This window comes from Mycetomoellerius zeteki, unplaced genomic scaffold (assembly GCF_001594055.1).
Source record: "Mycetomoellerius zeteki isolate Tzet28-1 unplaced genomic scaffold, Tzet1.0 scaffold73, whole genome shotgun sequence".
Classification (NCBI taxonomy): Eukaryota; Metazoa; Arthropoda; class Insecta; order Hymenoptera; family Formicidae; genus Mycetomoellerius; species Mycetomoellerius zeteki.
In genome coordinates, this window is record NW_017257753.1 from 143,285 (window position 1) to 158,390 (window position 15,106).

General features: G+C 30.3%; 2 protein-coding genes across 3 annotated transcripts in view; one reads left to right on the forward strand and one right to left on the reverse strand.

Annotated features, from left to right (window-relative positions):
• The window catches only part of LOC108729386 (uncharacterized), a 42,663-nt gene extending 42,353 nt beyond the window's left edge, over window positions 1–310 (reverse strand). Inside the window, exon 1 of one of the 2 annotated variants that reach the window (XM_018458464.1) lies at window positions 136–295. In XM_018458464.1, the coding sequence (XP_018313966.1) occupies window positions 136–215 (80 nt within the window). In that variant the 5' untranslated portion in view covers window positions 216–295. Of the gene's footprint in view, window positions 1–135 lie in introns of both variants that reach the window. The other variant, XM_018458463.1, reaches the window with a different exon arrangement.
• Window positions 311–6,665: 6,355 nt separating this feature from the next.
• Window positions 6,666–15,106, forward strand: part of LOC108729319 (uncharacterized MFS-type transporter C09D4.1) — a 17,361-nt gene continuing 8,920 nt past the window's right edge. Inside the window, exons 1-3 of the mRNA XM_018458380.1 lie at window positions 6,666–7,022; window positions 13,799–14,014; window positions 14,987–15,100. Of these exons, the coding sequence (XP_018313882.1) occupies window positions 6,945–7,022; window positions 13,799–14,014; window positions 14,987–15,100 (408 nt within the window). The 5' untranslated portion in view covers window positions 6,666–6,944. The remainder of the gene's footprint in view (window positions 7,023–13,798; window positions 14,015–14,986; window positions 15,101–15,106) is intronic.

Genomic DNA, 15,106 nt, shown 5'->3' on the forward strand with positions numbered 1-15,106 from the left:
GTTTTAATAAATTATCTTTCTCTCGAGAAAATATTAAGAACAATTCAAATATATGTGAGTGAAAAATTTCAAGAAGTACTTAATATAGAACAAAATATTAGAGAATCATTCTTTAAAATATTTTCAAGCACTTACCTCGATCGAAGGCTGATGTAAAGAAAAATTCCAGAAGCTATTCCGGCCGCCAGTAAACTCATACTAGGCGAGACCATCATTTCTTTCGTTGAATAATTTTCGTTCAACAGCTCGAAAGACGAGAAAGTGATCTTCAATAAAGATGCAACAAAAAAACTTTTTCCTCGGACGAGTTTCTCTCTTCGCGCAAGAATGATGATCCTTTTAACGACGAAGTATTTTGATGCGACTGGAAATATGCACTTTAATCGACTGTTACTTGTACTTCTTGCGATATGATATGATATTACGTATGTCGATATACAATCAATACCAATCATCCGACATAACGTGGAGTACACAGAATCGTTCCGACGCGATTAGCTGTCGCACAAACAGAAACGTGTCCAGAAGGATCTTGTTATTTCACCTGAATTAAAATTTATTATGCGGAAGTGCATTTTCTCTCTGAAAGTACGCTTTGTAATGTTCGCAATTTTTGTCAAATATATTAAATGTAACTCTTCTATTTAATTTAATTCTTTCCTATCTTAAACTGAATTTGACATAATGGTTTTTCAGTAAACCGTTCACATATTTCTCTAAACATTCGAATCAATGCATGATTATAATTAATAAGCTTTATCTTTTTTTAAAATCTTCGTAAAAACTTCTTCAAATAATCAAAATTTATTCGGCGCTTAAATTGGATTGAGGATATTTGATCCTTTTCCGCTTGAGAGAAATAATTAGAACCGCAAATAATTAATCTAATTTAATTTTTAATTAATTTGGAGTGAGAATAATGATATCGCTTTATCTTTAGATTGTAGCAATCTCTGGATGATCGTATTATATAATTTCATTCATATATTCTTGTGAAATCTTTTAATTAATATTTGATTAAAATGTATAAAATTTTTTGTCTTTTTTTAAATAGTTCACAAAAAATATATTAAGAATTAATACAGATATTTATTCCATAAAATTAGAAAGTTATAAATTCTTTGAAGTTACAACTACATGTTTCGTAGACTTTATATGTAAAAATATTTAAATCTAATAAATCTAGATTATTTTTAGAATATTATATATTTAATTTTTAGAACGCGCAGATATTTTTTAAATAGATAGTAAAAACATCGCATACATGGATAGAACTAAATGCAAAAAACAACGCTGCTACTCTCGATAATTAAGTATGTACACCGTGTATTAAGTGTGTGTAAATTATTTTTAATGGTATTCATATATATATTCAATTTTTATCGATTGCCCGTGACCTTTGATACTGAATAGCATTCATTAAAAATATCCCCTTTCGATATCAATATTAGCCGAGTTCAAGAATCCAAAGTGATTGATGAAAAATTACAAAATTAAAATATTTCATAAATTTTAAAAACTCAATTTTTATAATTTATTCGAATTACTCCACATTTATATAAATGTTCTAAATTTTATTAACAATTATAAATACTTTATGCTTTACAATTAGCGAAGGAATGAATAAAATCTTCTAAATTATAACTGTGTAACTATATTCTTATTTTATTATAACTGTAGAAAGAATTGCATTTGTAATATTTGATTTTGAAATATTTAAAATATTTAGACATATTTAAAAATTTAGTAAGATGCACACACATATCTGAAAAGAATTTTTTTGCATCTAAAAATAATTTTGTTGGATCACTAAGTAATTATATAGGCTGTTCAATCTGGTTATATATAAAATGTTAAAACTTTATAGCATTACTTTATGCTATAAAGTTACTGAGTAAGTTATATATTTATTTTGATGATCTAATAAAATAAAATAATTTTATTTTCAAATCTCTCTCTCTCTATATATATACAGGGTGTTTCCAAATTAAATGGCAAAACTTCGGGAGCGTGTAGAGGAGTAAAAAACTAAGAAAAAAAGTCCTATAGACATATGCTCCTTTTTGCTTTGTTTCGCAGGAAATCACGAAAAAAGAAAAAAATATATTTAATTTATTATTTTAATTATTTTATTTATAAACTTTTTAATGAAGATTTTGTTCGAAATGTGCACCTCTTGCAGCAATACAAGCATTGCATCTGTCAAACACGGCTCTTGTAGCAGCCAGGCACTGTTCTTGCGATATTCTGTTCGCTGCAGCTACGATACGATTTCTCAAATGTTGCTCTGATTGAATAGGCGAAGAATAAACTTCTTGCTTCAGAGTACCCCATGCATAGAAATCTAATGGCGTTAAGTCGGGCGAACGAGTTGCCCAATGTACTGCTCCTCCACGTCCAATCCATCGTTGTGGGAATTTTCTATCTAACCAGGTTCTAGCGACTCTGCTGTAATGAGCAGGGCATCCATCTAATTGAAACCACATTTCAGTACGTTGTTGTAATGGGATGTTTTCTAAATAGTCAGAAAATTCATTCTCCAAGAAATTTAGAAAACGGTCCCCATTTAATCTTGCAGGTAAAAAAAACGGTCCCACTAAAACGTCGTTCCAAATTCCAAGCCAGACATTAACAGAAAACTCTTGCTGAAATTTGTATTCTCTAACAGACCTGGGATTTTGATGAGCCCATATATCATAATTCCTTTGATTAATTATTCCACCTCTGGTAAATGTTGCCTCATCTGACCACATTATTTTAGATGGAAATAAAATATCATTGTGGCATGTCTGAAGGTACCAGTTACAAAAGTTCAATCTGTTCCAATGATCTTGAGGTAATAAATTTTGCACTTTTTGAATGTGGTAGGGATAGCGATTATCTCCTTTTACAGTTCGCCAAATTGTTTGTGGTGACACTCCCAATACAGCCGACGCATTCCGAACGCTGGTCTCAGGATGATTGTCAAAATGTTGTAAAATACGATTCCCTGCCTGCAAATCTCTTCGTAACGCTGCTTGAAATCGGTTGTTTTCTTGTCGAATTGAAAATGTTCCAGTCTCTCGCAATCTATTAAATGTCAACATAAACACTCTTCGGTTTGGCACTCTTCTGTTTGGAAATCGTCGTGCATATTCTCGCACCGCCTTTAAAGCATTACCGTTGCAGAAACCGTATACAAAAACCATATCAGCATATTCACTATTAGAATACGTACGCGGCATATTGCAAAAGACAAAATTCATCTACTGTTAAAGGCTTTCAAAGAGCGACTGACAAATTCATAACAGAAAGTGGAAAATGTAATCAAATATGTCGGTGCTAGATATGGCAAGAAATGTAAACATTTTTTTTCGATTTCTCTGAAACGGAGCAAAAACGAGCATATGTCTATAGGACTTTTTTTCTTAGTTTTTTACTCCTCTACACGCTCCCGAAGTTTTGCCATTTAATTTGGAAACACCCTGTATATATGTGTGTATATATATATATAAATTTTTAGATACTCCAGCAAAACTGTTTTTTTCGTGTGTACATAATAAAATTTGATATTTTTATTTTTTTATATCATGTTATAAAATGTATCCATGTAGTCACGTTTTTTATCTGTGAAATTGTATGATAGAATTAACATTTAGCGTTCTTACTTCGTCATAAAGAAGAATCTAATAAAATCATTTATGGAAAATAGATATTCATCCGACTTTACCATAAATTCGTTAATCTCGTTTCTTTTTTCTATCCCTGAAACTTTATATCTCCCAATTTACGTCGTACTTTACACCTCCACTTTATCCATGCGAGTTCTTTCACGCGCGATTTATCTCTCCCACGAAGCGAACGCACACAAGAACGTTCTCTATTTCAGAGACACATACGAAGGCGCCAGCCGCTCTCTTCTCCACACGAAAAATTTCGTAAGAGTTGCATTCGCGGATCGGCCGTATCTGTTCCGTACTCGCGATAAGGCACGACTGAAACCAAGTTCCTTACGGTCCCGCGAATAGTCTCACCACGAGTTGGGAGAACTCGGTTTTTCTCGACTCACACAATGCGCGACAATTGTTAACAATTGCTTCCTCGTGACGCGGGAAGCACGTGAGTTTCACTGATGCGTTTTCATTTGTCGAGGCGCCTAGACACCGTCACATTTCGGGATCTTAACATATCATTTTTGTTGACATTGTGATTTTCAGTTCGTTGACAGGCAGAAACTCATGTTCGTACATGTGTACGTTTTCTCGTATAAGATAATAAGAAGGAAGAGTATAATATAAGAGATTATAAAAGTAGATATTTATATTTTCAATTTTATTATCAATCTAATGTATTTAGAATATTGTCTTGATTGTTAACATTAGTTGCATGTCACATATGTCAAGTTCCTACTATTAGACGCAGTGGAATGTTGAATATTCTATAAAAAAAACTTTTTTGCTGAAGTATTTAAAATTTTAAGTAGATACAGGCTTAAAAATAATATTTTTTGGATCATTAAAATAATTAGAGGAAACTCAAGCATGATGAGCAATGCTGCAAAAGGTTTTGACAATTTAGCAGCCAATTTGAGCGTGCTACATAATTATTTTGATAGTCCAACAAAATTATTTTCAAATCTGTATCTATACCTAAATTGTTAGATATTTCAGCAAAATCATTCTTTCTATGTATAACCATGAAACTCATTAATGAATTAAGTATAGGGTTAATATTGAGCATATTGAAGATATTTTTGTACTTCAATACACTCTATTATATTTTGAGTAAACGGAAATTCTTGAACTTTAAATAATATTTGCAACACTATCTACGTCTGAAAAAGATATGACTTTCAAGGAAATATTTATTAAAACGTTACTTTGTTAAAAAATTTTTTTCTTTATCAGACTTTTAATTATTTTTGCTAAGAGACGTAATATTTTTTAAGATAATGTTCATGTAATATTACTTTTTTACCAAACCAATGTGTGTCGTTAATTTAAACTAATTATAGATACAGAGTAAGGAATTTCTTCTTGACTTCTAAGATTATTATTGTAATATATTCTAAAATTATGTCTTTAATATACCTATCTTCGTCTAAATGTTATCTAATATTGTTTGAAGATAAACGTGCAATTATGCTGTATCTGTTGACGTGAAAGTAAATGCGAATGTATAGATTCGTTTGCTATACTGATTGTGAGAGAAAATCGTCGAAGTATTGCGCGAAGCAAATGTTACTTACGAAATTTGATTGTGATGGCGAAATATACATTTCTGTGAAATATATCTTATTTCTGCGAAATATATTTCATTTCTGTGAAACATATCTCATTAATTGCAAAAAAATAAAATAGATGGCTTATTTGCTAGGAATAAAATTTTATTTCGCCCGTATTTAAATAAATATTTATTTCAGTGAAATAAATGTATTTCTTACAAATATATTTTTAGGCATCTTTTTCTCAGTGTAATGATAGATTATCGCCATAATATATCACTTTTTATTTTTCTCTCTATTTATGTATACGCGATATTTATACTGCAAATTGAGTTGCTGAAATATAAAATGATATTCTTGATGACGCTATTATAACGTGAAAATATCATATCGTATTAGATCGTTCATATAACAAGATACAAATTCACGTGATAATAGCATGTTATCTTAGGATAATTTAATAGACGTGTTACTAATTGTTTATACTACATGCAATGTTTCTTGATACAATCGCTTCTTCGTAAATAATTTTTTATTTTGCTTTTGTAATTAATATTATTTTAATGTAACTTGCATACATATGTACTTTCCTATCTAAGTTATAATACTAATTAACAATCATAATACTTTTTCCCCTTTTAATTAAATAATTAATTACGTGAATCTTCACACGTGTAGTAAAAACATATATTTTAATCTTGAAAGAGTTTGTTGTATTAAAATGAATTGTAACGAGCATTACACAATTATGAATAAATTTTACGCGCGTCGCAGACGGGCTTTGCTTATTATCAGTTTCTAATCATTTGATAGAGTGTCATCAGAATTAAAACCTCTTATATACGAATAAACTCTTTATAGGAAAAATAGAAATGGGAAAAAGAGATAATTCCGTTACGCATTCACTTTGCATGTTTGGTTTTTTTAAAACAATATCTCTTTTTCGAATGTATGCATGAAGTTTTATTATTATTTGCGATAATAAATTATCACGTGACTTTACCATCCTCGTGCGAAACGATATCTCTAATTGCCGACTTTATTGGTTTATCCATGGTATAATAAGATAAGGTGAAACGTTGCGCATAATGGCGATAGCATATTGGAAATAATCAAATTTGGGTCCAAATGCACTTTCCTGCATATAACAGCAGCAGCATACTAGAACAGCCAATCAAATTTTGATCCAAATTCGCTCTCCTAAATTCGCGTATCCGCGGGAATGTTTCACCTTAGGTCTGTTTGCGTTGCTTGAGAGAGAAATCCCCAAAAATATTTGAACTAAAATAAGATAGATAGATATTTGGACGTTGAAAAGAGAGAAAGCGAAGATGCTGAGTGTAAAAAGTGCGAGCAACGCGAACAGACCTCTTATCTTATTATATCATGAGTTTATTTAACTGTCGCTCGAAGAGCTTCATTTAGTATTCCGCGTTTAACGCTGGAACGCGTGACTCTCTACTTCGCCGGTTTTATTGTGCACGATATATCGAAACGAAGACAAAGAAAATCGTCTTCTTTGTTCATTCGTGGCTATTATTTTTCGCGTGCACATCGAATTATTTTTTTGCTGATCGAGAAGAATGATATTCGAAGGTTGATAAACGTCTGACGGTTATCGCTCATTGGAATTGGCAGCAGAATTAGAGCTCTTCCAATTGACGACTGTGTTTCCATCTTCCTAATTAAATTAATTAAAACTAAACTTGCGTCTTGAGTGAATGTTTTAGTGTTTGTGATAATGAAAGTTAAAAAGGCAACAGAATCGAGCTTCAATGGCAGCGACGACCCAGCCTCCCTGATCGGTTTCCTTCCGCAGGTAAAATGAAAATTTGGATGAAACTGAAATCGCGATATAGCTTGATACCGAGTTCAGTGTCTGATAATACAGAAAACTAGTTCTCACAGTTGTGCCATAGTCTACTTTCTAATTTATTAAAAAGGATACAATTAAAATCATAATGCGACGTGGAACACTTTAAATAGAATAATCATGCTAGATGATGGCTGTAAGAAAACTGAGATAATTAATTTCATGTAAAACTCACCCCAAGAACATAATTATACCGATTTTACTCCCAGCAATAAAAAAATGCTTGTCTTTTTGCATTCATATATAATGTTATATTCGCGAATAATGTCCCAAGTATTGTCATAAAATAAGGCCTCTATTTAGACCGTGAAACTTGAAGTGAGTCGTATACATAGGTATGTTATCTCGTGCAGTTGCGTGCAACTGATAAGACAACAGTTGACTCATAGTGTCTTTTGGCTATTATTGTTATTGGTTTTTACTAATATTCCAAAAAGTGCGAACAAGTGTCGAATTTTCTTATCTGCACGTGCAATTGTTGGAGAGCGCAGTTACTTAAAAAAAAATTTGTCATTAATTACGCAATCATTTAATATTTACAACAATAAAATATTAAACAACCAGTTGCAAATTTCATTTAAATATTCTCGTTAATATATACACCTGTTAATTAAATCAATTTTAATAAACATTATTTCAACATAAAACTTAATTATAATAATTAAATATTAATATTTAAATTAATCTGCGTGCTTTCGGGTTATCAGCTGTAACCTCGCTTTATATTTACTTTATTACATTTATCTACTTCCCGTAATTATTTAATTACGCTTCAGTTTGTTAAGTAAGTCAACAAAAAATTTTTTGACGCAGTCTGTTAAGCCTAGTTGACTTCAAAACATCGTTAGTAAGCTTTACAAGCGTAGAAGTCCGTACATATTGGAAAGAAATCGGGTCATCAGAAGATAACGGTGAGAGATTAAGAATTTATATGCGCATTTCTGTGGATGTCCTTTTCGCTGTTTATCCACGTATAAAATTCTCGTCTATGGAATTTTGCATACCTAAATGTGCGATAAGATAGCGTTTTTCGACAGAAAATTTTGTAATGGAAATTTTTATATTATAAAGTTTATTTCGAGTCTATTCACAATTCTATCGACAATAAAAATACGCTATTGTTGCGATCAATGATTCATTAGACATTGTAAGATTATGTAAATGCAGCTGCTGCATGCATCGCATAAAAAGTTCATTGCCACGCGGTAATTAATACAAAATATTTATTATCTTTTCAGATAAACCTTTACTTTTTACAATGTGTGTTTGTGTTGTGTGTATGTGTGTGCGGATGTGTCTGTTTAATAATTTATATAAAAATAAATGCATTAAAATCATATGAATTATTTCCATAAACGTTAATCTCGCAGATCTCAAATGTTTCATCGGGTTTTACACGGAAAATGTAATTTACTGACGTATCTAAAAATATAGCTATAATACGGAAAGAACGATTTTGCTGAACTATCTAAAAATATAGTTAGTTAAAGATCTGAAAATAATTTTGTTAAACTATTTAAATAATTACGTAAATCTTTTAAGCATTTCGAGCAATTCTGCAAAAAGTTTTGAGTATTTTTAGCAAAATAGCAACCAGCTTGAGCGTCATTATTTTTGGTCCAACAAAATTATTTTCAAATCTGCATCTAGCTAAATTTTTATATTACTTTAGCAAAAACCATGTTTTCCATAAATATACATAAATCTGAAAAATAACTTTATTGAACCATTAAAATAATTATGTACATATCTCAAGTATTATAAGTAATTCTGCAAAAGATTTCTATATTCTAACAACCTTTAAACGTCCTACATAATTATTTTAATTATCCAAAAATTATTTTCAAATCTTGCTAAATCTTTAGATACTTCAGTAAAACCGTTCCGTATAGGAAAACTTACGATTTAGCGTTCACAAATCAGACACAGAAAAAAAAAGGCGAAGGTTTTATCGACTTTAATTATTCTAACTAGAATTTCAGTTATCGCGTTACTTCTCAAAATTGTTAGTAAACCAACACATGGCATCAAGTTGCAAAATCCCGGCCTGATGCCACACTTCGCGCGGTCTCGAGAGATATTTGCCGAGCGTTTCTCCACATCCGATGGCGATGGCGACGGTCGTCGTCTGTGATTCCGTCGGATACCCGTGAACGACTAGTATTGCGACGGCGCATTCGTCAACTGATACCGTCATTGATAGGCGCGCGCGTTATGTCCGCGTGCAACAGACAGCGTGTAGCTCGTCTGTGCGCGCAAATATTTTCACGTGCGTGACTATGTGATGTGGGCGACGGGGGACGATGGACAAGGGACGTTTGTGGAAGGCCAGAATCGGTTAGATGCTCTCGCGACTCCCGCGATACACTTAGTTCACGTCCGGCGTATCACGAAAGCGCCAGCCGCTCCGCATTTTACCATCCATTATCCATTATTGGGATCAACGCGTTACCGGCGAGGTGTGACGCATTGATGTAATCTGATCGTCTTTACGGAAAATCATTCGTAAAGTCGGACGCGTCATGGGAGATTCACAATGTGCGGTGCGATAAAGATACGATCGTGAGTTGGCGGGACCATCATTTGTTCTGGTAAAGTAATCGAATCATTTGACTTTGATTTATGTTTGATAGTGCAAGGTGATGGGATAAACGTGCACGATAATAACGATTTTATTATCTAGAAGTATCTAAACATATTTTAGCTTTATACAGGTTTGAAGCTTTATTAGGAAACGTCAAAGTAATTATGTAGGATAATCAAACCGGTTGTGAGAAGGTCGATATTTTTTGCGGCATTGGTCATTATATTTGAGATTTTTACATAATTATTTTCTGTTTTGTGATTTAAGAGCTTAGCTAGATCTGTAACTAAACTTCTAAATACTTCAGCAAAATAATTCCAATTAATACAACACTTTTTTTTGTATAACTGATTTCGCTCTTCCACTTATTCATTCCCTTTTTTGTGATTTTAATCATTTTTTAATAATGTTTAATTATAATAACCATTATAGGAGAAATTAATAATTACTCACACATATAATAATGTAATAAAATATTTCAATATTTAATTGCATTATTATTATTTAATATAATTAATATTGTTTTATGCAATAAATATTAATATCTTCACATAAGTGAAGGTATTAAATTATTCTGCTGAAAATATACGAAGGTATTTTAAAAACATTCATTACATTATATCTTCAATTTTTTATTCTATTTTAATATAATAATATATAAAATTTATTTTAATATAATATTTATAGATAACGATTATTTAGATCAATATTACTTAATTGAAAAAGTATTTTAAGGATGAAATGTTTAGACTTCAAATAAAAGTTATCCTCTAATCGAATTCTATCTTCGAAGTATTTGAATTAATTGGTTGCAGATATTTTTCCTCAATTCCTAGTTTTTATTATAATAACACTCGAGTATAATTTGCGCGATTTATTCCACATACTTGCATAATTGTTAATCTTATTCTCATTTGCAGTATCAGCGTGATATAAAATTAAAATAATATTAATTTGAAATCAAAGGTGTCCAGACAGATGTTTAATGATTTTATTCGATTTCTAATGTTGATATATTTGGTATAATTATTGTTTCATTGTTCATTCAAATCTCGATGTTATAAATGCGCGTCTAATTAACATACAAAGACCCACGCACACAAACGCCCACAGCTCGCAGCTGCATTTCTGAGATGATTATGAGATCGAAATAGCTTGTTTCAAATTATTAAGTCCTAATTACCAATACTGCAATTCGCCGTAATCTATACGGGAAGGTTCTCGCGAATTCACAAATGAAATAAGCAAATGGGTAAATTAATATAATTTCGTAACGACACTTTCATGTAAAGCAATAGACAGAATAGAGTTTACAATAATCTTCGATTTGAATATCGACATTATTTCGCGCTCGACATTTTAAATGCTTTTAGTTTTGATTTGACACTTTAATTTCTTTTCCATCGAGAGGTGAAAGTTTTTCATAGAAGATGAAAGAAGTGAAATCGACGTTTGTTTGAATTTTAGGAACTAAAGCGGCTTCAATAAAAGTGGAAGGACTGCCTTGGTTTATCTCTCGATGATACTTCTGCTCGATTTAATCACTCTCGTTAATATTACTCGATATTAATGATCGAAACTCGGCACGAAAATTTGATGAAAATTGTAAAAGGACACTGTTATTACTTAAAATGAGTGGGCCTTCCGGTGATTGCAACGTGCAACCGACGCAGGTGAATAATTTTATCGTCGAATGAACAAGAATCACAAATGATTGCGAAAAAAAAACCAGAGTAACAGATATCGAGGAAATAGCCTTCGCTTTGAATTGACGCGGTATTTTTAACGATTTTATCATTTAAGGATGTACACATATCTTTTTAATCAAATGAAAAAGTTATGAAAAAATTACAGATTTTTCTATATTGTATTTATGAAAGTAGTTTGGCGATGATTTAGAACCTGAATTAAAAATTATTTCAATAAAAAATGTAGACATGTTTTTAAAAAATAATTAAATTGAGAAAATTTTTGAACAAACAAAACAACAATAGACATGTAGGAGTCAAGCGCAGAAATTGTTGCGCTGAAAATGATTCCCTATAATTTTATTCCTAGTAAGTGGGTTTTATTAATTTTTAATTATAGCGAATAATGTTCTGCGCAACAATTTCTGCGCTTGACTCCTACACGCTCATTGTTGCTTTGTTTGTTTGAATTATTAAGAGTCCGTTTCTTAAATTTAATTGAGAAAATTTTTATTTAAAGGGCATTTATGCAAAAATCAACTACCAATAGTTTTTGAGAAAAAATTTTTTAAATATGTATTGAATAGTGTACTAAATGGTATAAAAATATTGAAAAATTGTATTGAATGAATTGAATGGTATAAAAATTATTAATATAATAAAATTTTTTCCATTTTGAAAAAAAAATTTTTTAATTATCAATTTGTAAAGTCCATATCCTTATTAGTTGGATGTTTTTCACACCTAAAAAATTAACACGGAACCGCTAAATGGCAAAATATTTTTTTGGGTGTAGCATGTATAAAAATTAATCGAAAATTTGTCGCAATTATAAGATTTTTCTTGAAAAATAAATTTTTTTTAGTTATATATATATTCTTATATTTAACACAAGTACCTTTAATTTATAACAAGAAATAGCTTCGGGATGCATAAGAAGGAATAAAGAGTAATGAGTGATTGTAATATTTTACTTTATTAGTAGGAATGTTTTTTAAAAACATTCAACGCTAATTAAGCCTTTTTCTAGACACAAAACTTATTTTCTTTGTGACTGCAATTTGTATTATCTTTTTTGTCGCATTTATTGTCATTCTAGAATCATTGAAAGAATTTGCTGTTATTTTCCTGCAATTTTCAAGATATTTTTCCGTCGGAACATCTTGTTGAAACTGTCGCAAAAGCTATTTGTGAATACAGGAAATAATAGCAAAGTTTTTTAATGATTCTGGAATGATAATAAACATAGAGAAAGATAATACGAACTGCATTTACAAAGAGAACAAGCTTTATGTCACGAAAAGACTTATAGCGCAGGAAATTTTTGAAAGAAATTCTTAATAATAAAGTAAAATATTTTTTACAATCACTCAATACTCTTTATGTCGCGTCTTTTTATATGTATTCTGAAAGTATTTCTTGTTATAAATTCCAAATGTAATACCTTGTGTTAAATATAAGCATATTTAACACACAGAAAAAAATTGAAAATTTATTTTTCAAGGAAAACATTATTTAAACAACCGACAAAATTTTATCCTTCTCACTAATCTTTCTTTTACATGTTATATAAGGAATATCCAACAAATAAAGATATGGATTTTACGATCTGATTATTTTCTAAAATTTTTTTTTGAAAATGATGGAACAAATTTTATTAATAATTTATTTCTACACCATTCAATTCAGCACTGAAAATAACATTAAAATACATATTTTTTTAATTTTGTTTGAAAGATTGGTAGTTAATTTTTACGTGAATCTCTTTTCTAAAGTTATTATTATTAAATTATTATCTAAAATCACAAATATAAAATGAGAAAATTTTTATTCAAATTATAAAATCATATTATTAAGTATAAATATTTATCTTATTGAACTATGAATCTCAATATGTACATATATATATAAAGTATAAAAATGAATATTTTATATACATATGTATAAAATATTAATTTTTATACAGAAACACTTTTTACAAAGAGTCCATACACCTAATATATTCTTAAATCCTGGATTACTAAAGTAACGATGCATGGTTATATGTATCTCCCTCATACATTACCTTTAGGATATTTTAAAAAGTTAATGGACTTTTATCCTAGAGAGATAATGTAATGAGAATTACAGTTATAGTAGAGAATTAAAGTCAATATATGATTCCTACTTTATGTGAAACTATATTAAAGAACTCTTTGATGTCACTTTTACCGCTAATAGCGTATATTAATCCAGTATGCTGTACGTAATTTAGCGTATATTAATTCAATATGTACGTAATTTAGCGTCACTTTCAATATACATATATAATATAGAATTTAATACTCCGTCTTCATTCTTTCAATCAATAAAATATAGAGTGAGAAATCGAGAATATTTAAATTATACGATACTTACACATTTGGTGAATGAGAAACTGAAAAATCGAAAATTAATGTTCTTGATTGCAGGAGATCAAGGTCTATAAGAAGCGATGGCTGATCCTCACACTCTTCGTGGTGTACAGCGCTAGCAACGCTATGCAATGGATTGAATATAGTATTATTACGAACATTGTAGCGAAATATTATAATGTCTCGGATTATGTAGTGGACATGACGAGCATGATATACATGATAACGTATATACCGTTGATATTCCCTGCCAGTTATCTGCTTGATAATTTCGTAAGTAATACGATAGGATAGAATGAAAAATAGTGGAAAATCCAAAAAACTGTCGTATGTTCCTTTAAGATATATTCCCAAACGTTTTCTCCGAGGAAAATTTTACTCGAAATGTATAGTACACGTAACATATACTATAGTATATAATCTTCCTCCAAGAGGACGTTTTGGAATGTAGCCTTAATTGGCCTTAGTTATGAATTTTTTTTCATATTCGATTTTTAAGATTACCAGAAAGCGGAAGTCATCTTCGAAAAAATTGAATCTCTTGGTTTTCGTAGATTTGAATGGTAAATCACAATGACAATTAAAGATCGCGTGGCTTATATTAAGAATGTTAGTAGGACACAATACAGCATCTTATGCCACTGATATAATGTATTCTATTAATAATAGTAATAATAGATATAATAGTTTTTACCGCCAATTTCTGTTTATTTTTTAATATTTGCCCAGATATAAAGTCCAAAATCGAAACATTTATTTTAATCCGGGAGTAATCATCTAATTTTACGATACGGAAACGATCACATCGGGGTATTTTATATATTTTAATTAAAATCACTATTATTAACAATATATTGTATATTATTGATTGTTTTTGCGAATTATTAATATTTGAGAACATTATGGATTTAATCACAATTTTCTGAAAAAAGTAAGTAGAAATAAAAAAATATTTAACGAAGCAAGCTGCATGTTAAAAATTTTAATAGCGCTTTTTTTGCAGGTTTTCAATGAAATTGTTATTAAAAAAAAAATACGTTAAACAATATCTATAAAAAATAATATTTTACAATTTATACTTTTTGCCATTAGGGTATAAAAATACTATTCTCAGGTTAAGAACATCTTTGCGAAAACCGTCTAAAAGACGTCTTATGGTTCGATTTTAGATTTTGTGTTGTCTGGGTGTGTAATGTTACTACTTATTAAATTGACGAATATATGGAAAAATGTACGGGATTTTAGGGCCTCAGGTGGACGGTGATCGTCGGAGCGCTTGGGACCACCATAGGTTCCTGGTTAAAAGTGTTTAGTGTAGCCCCCGATCGCTTTTGGATCACATTCTGCGGTCAAACAGTGGTAGCG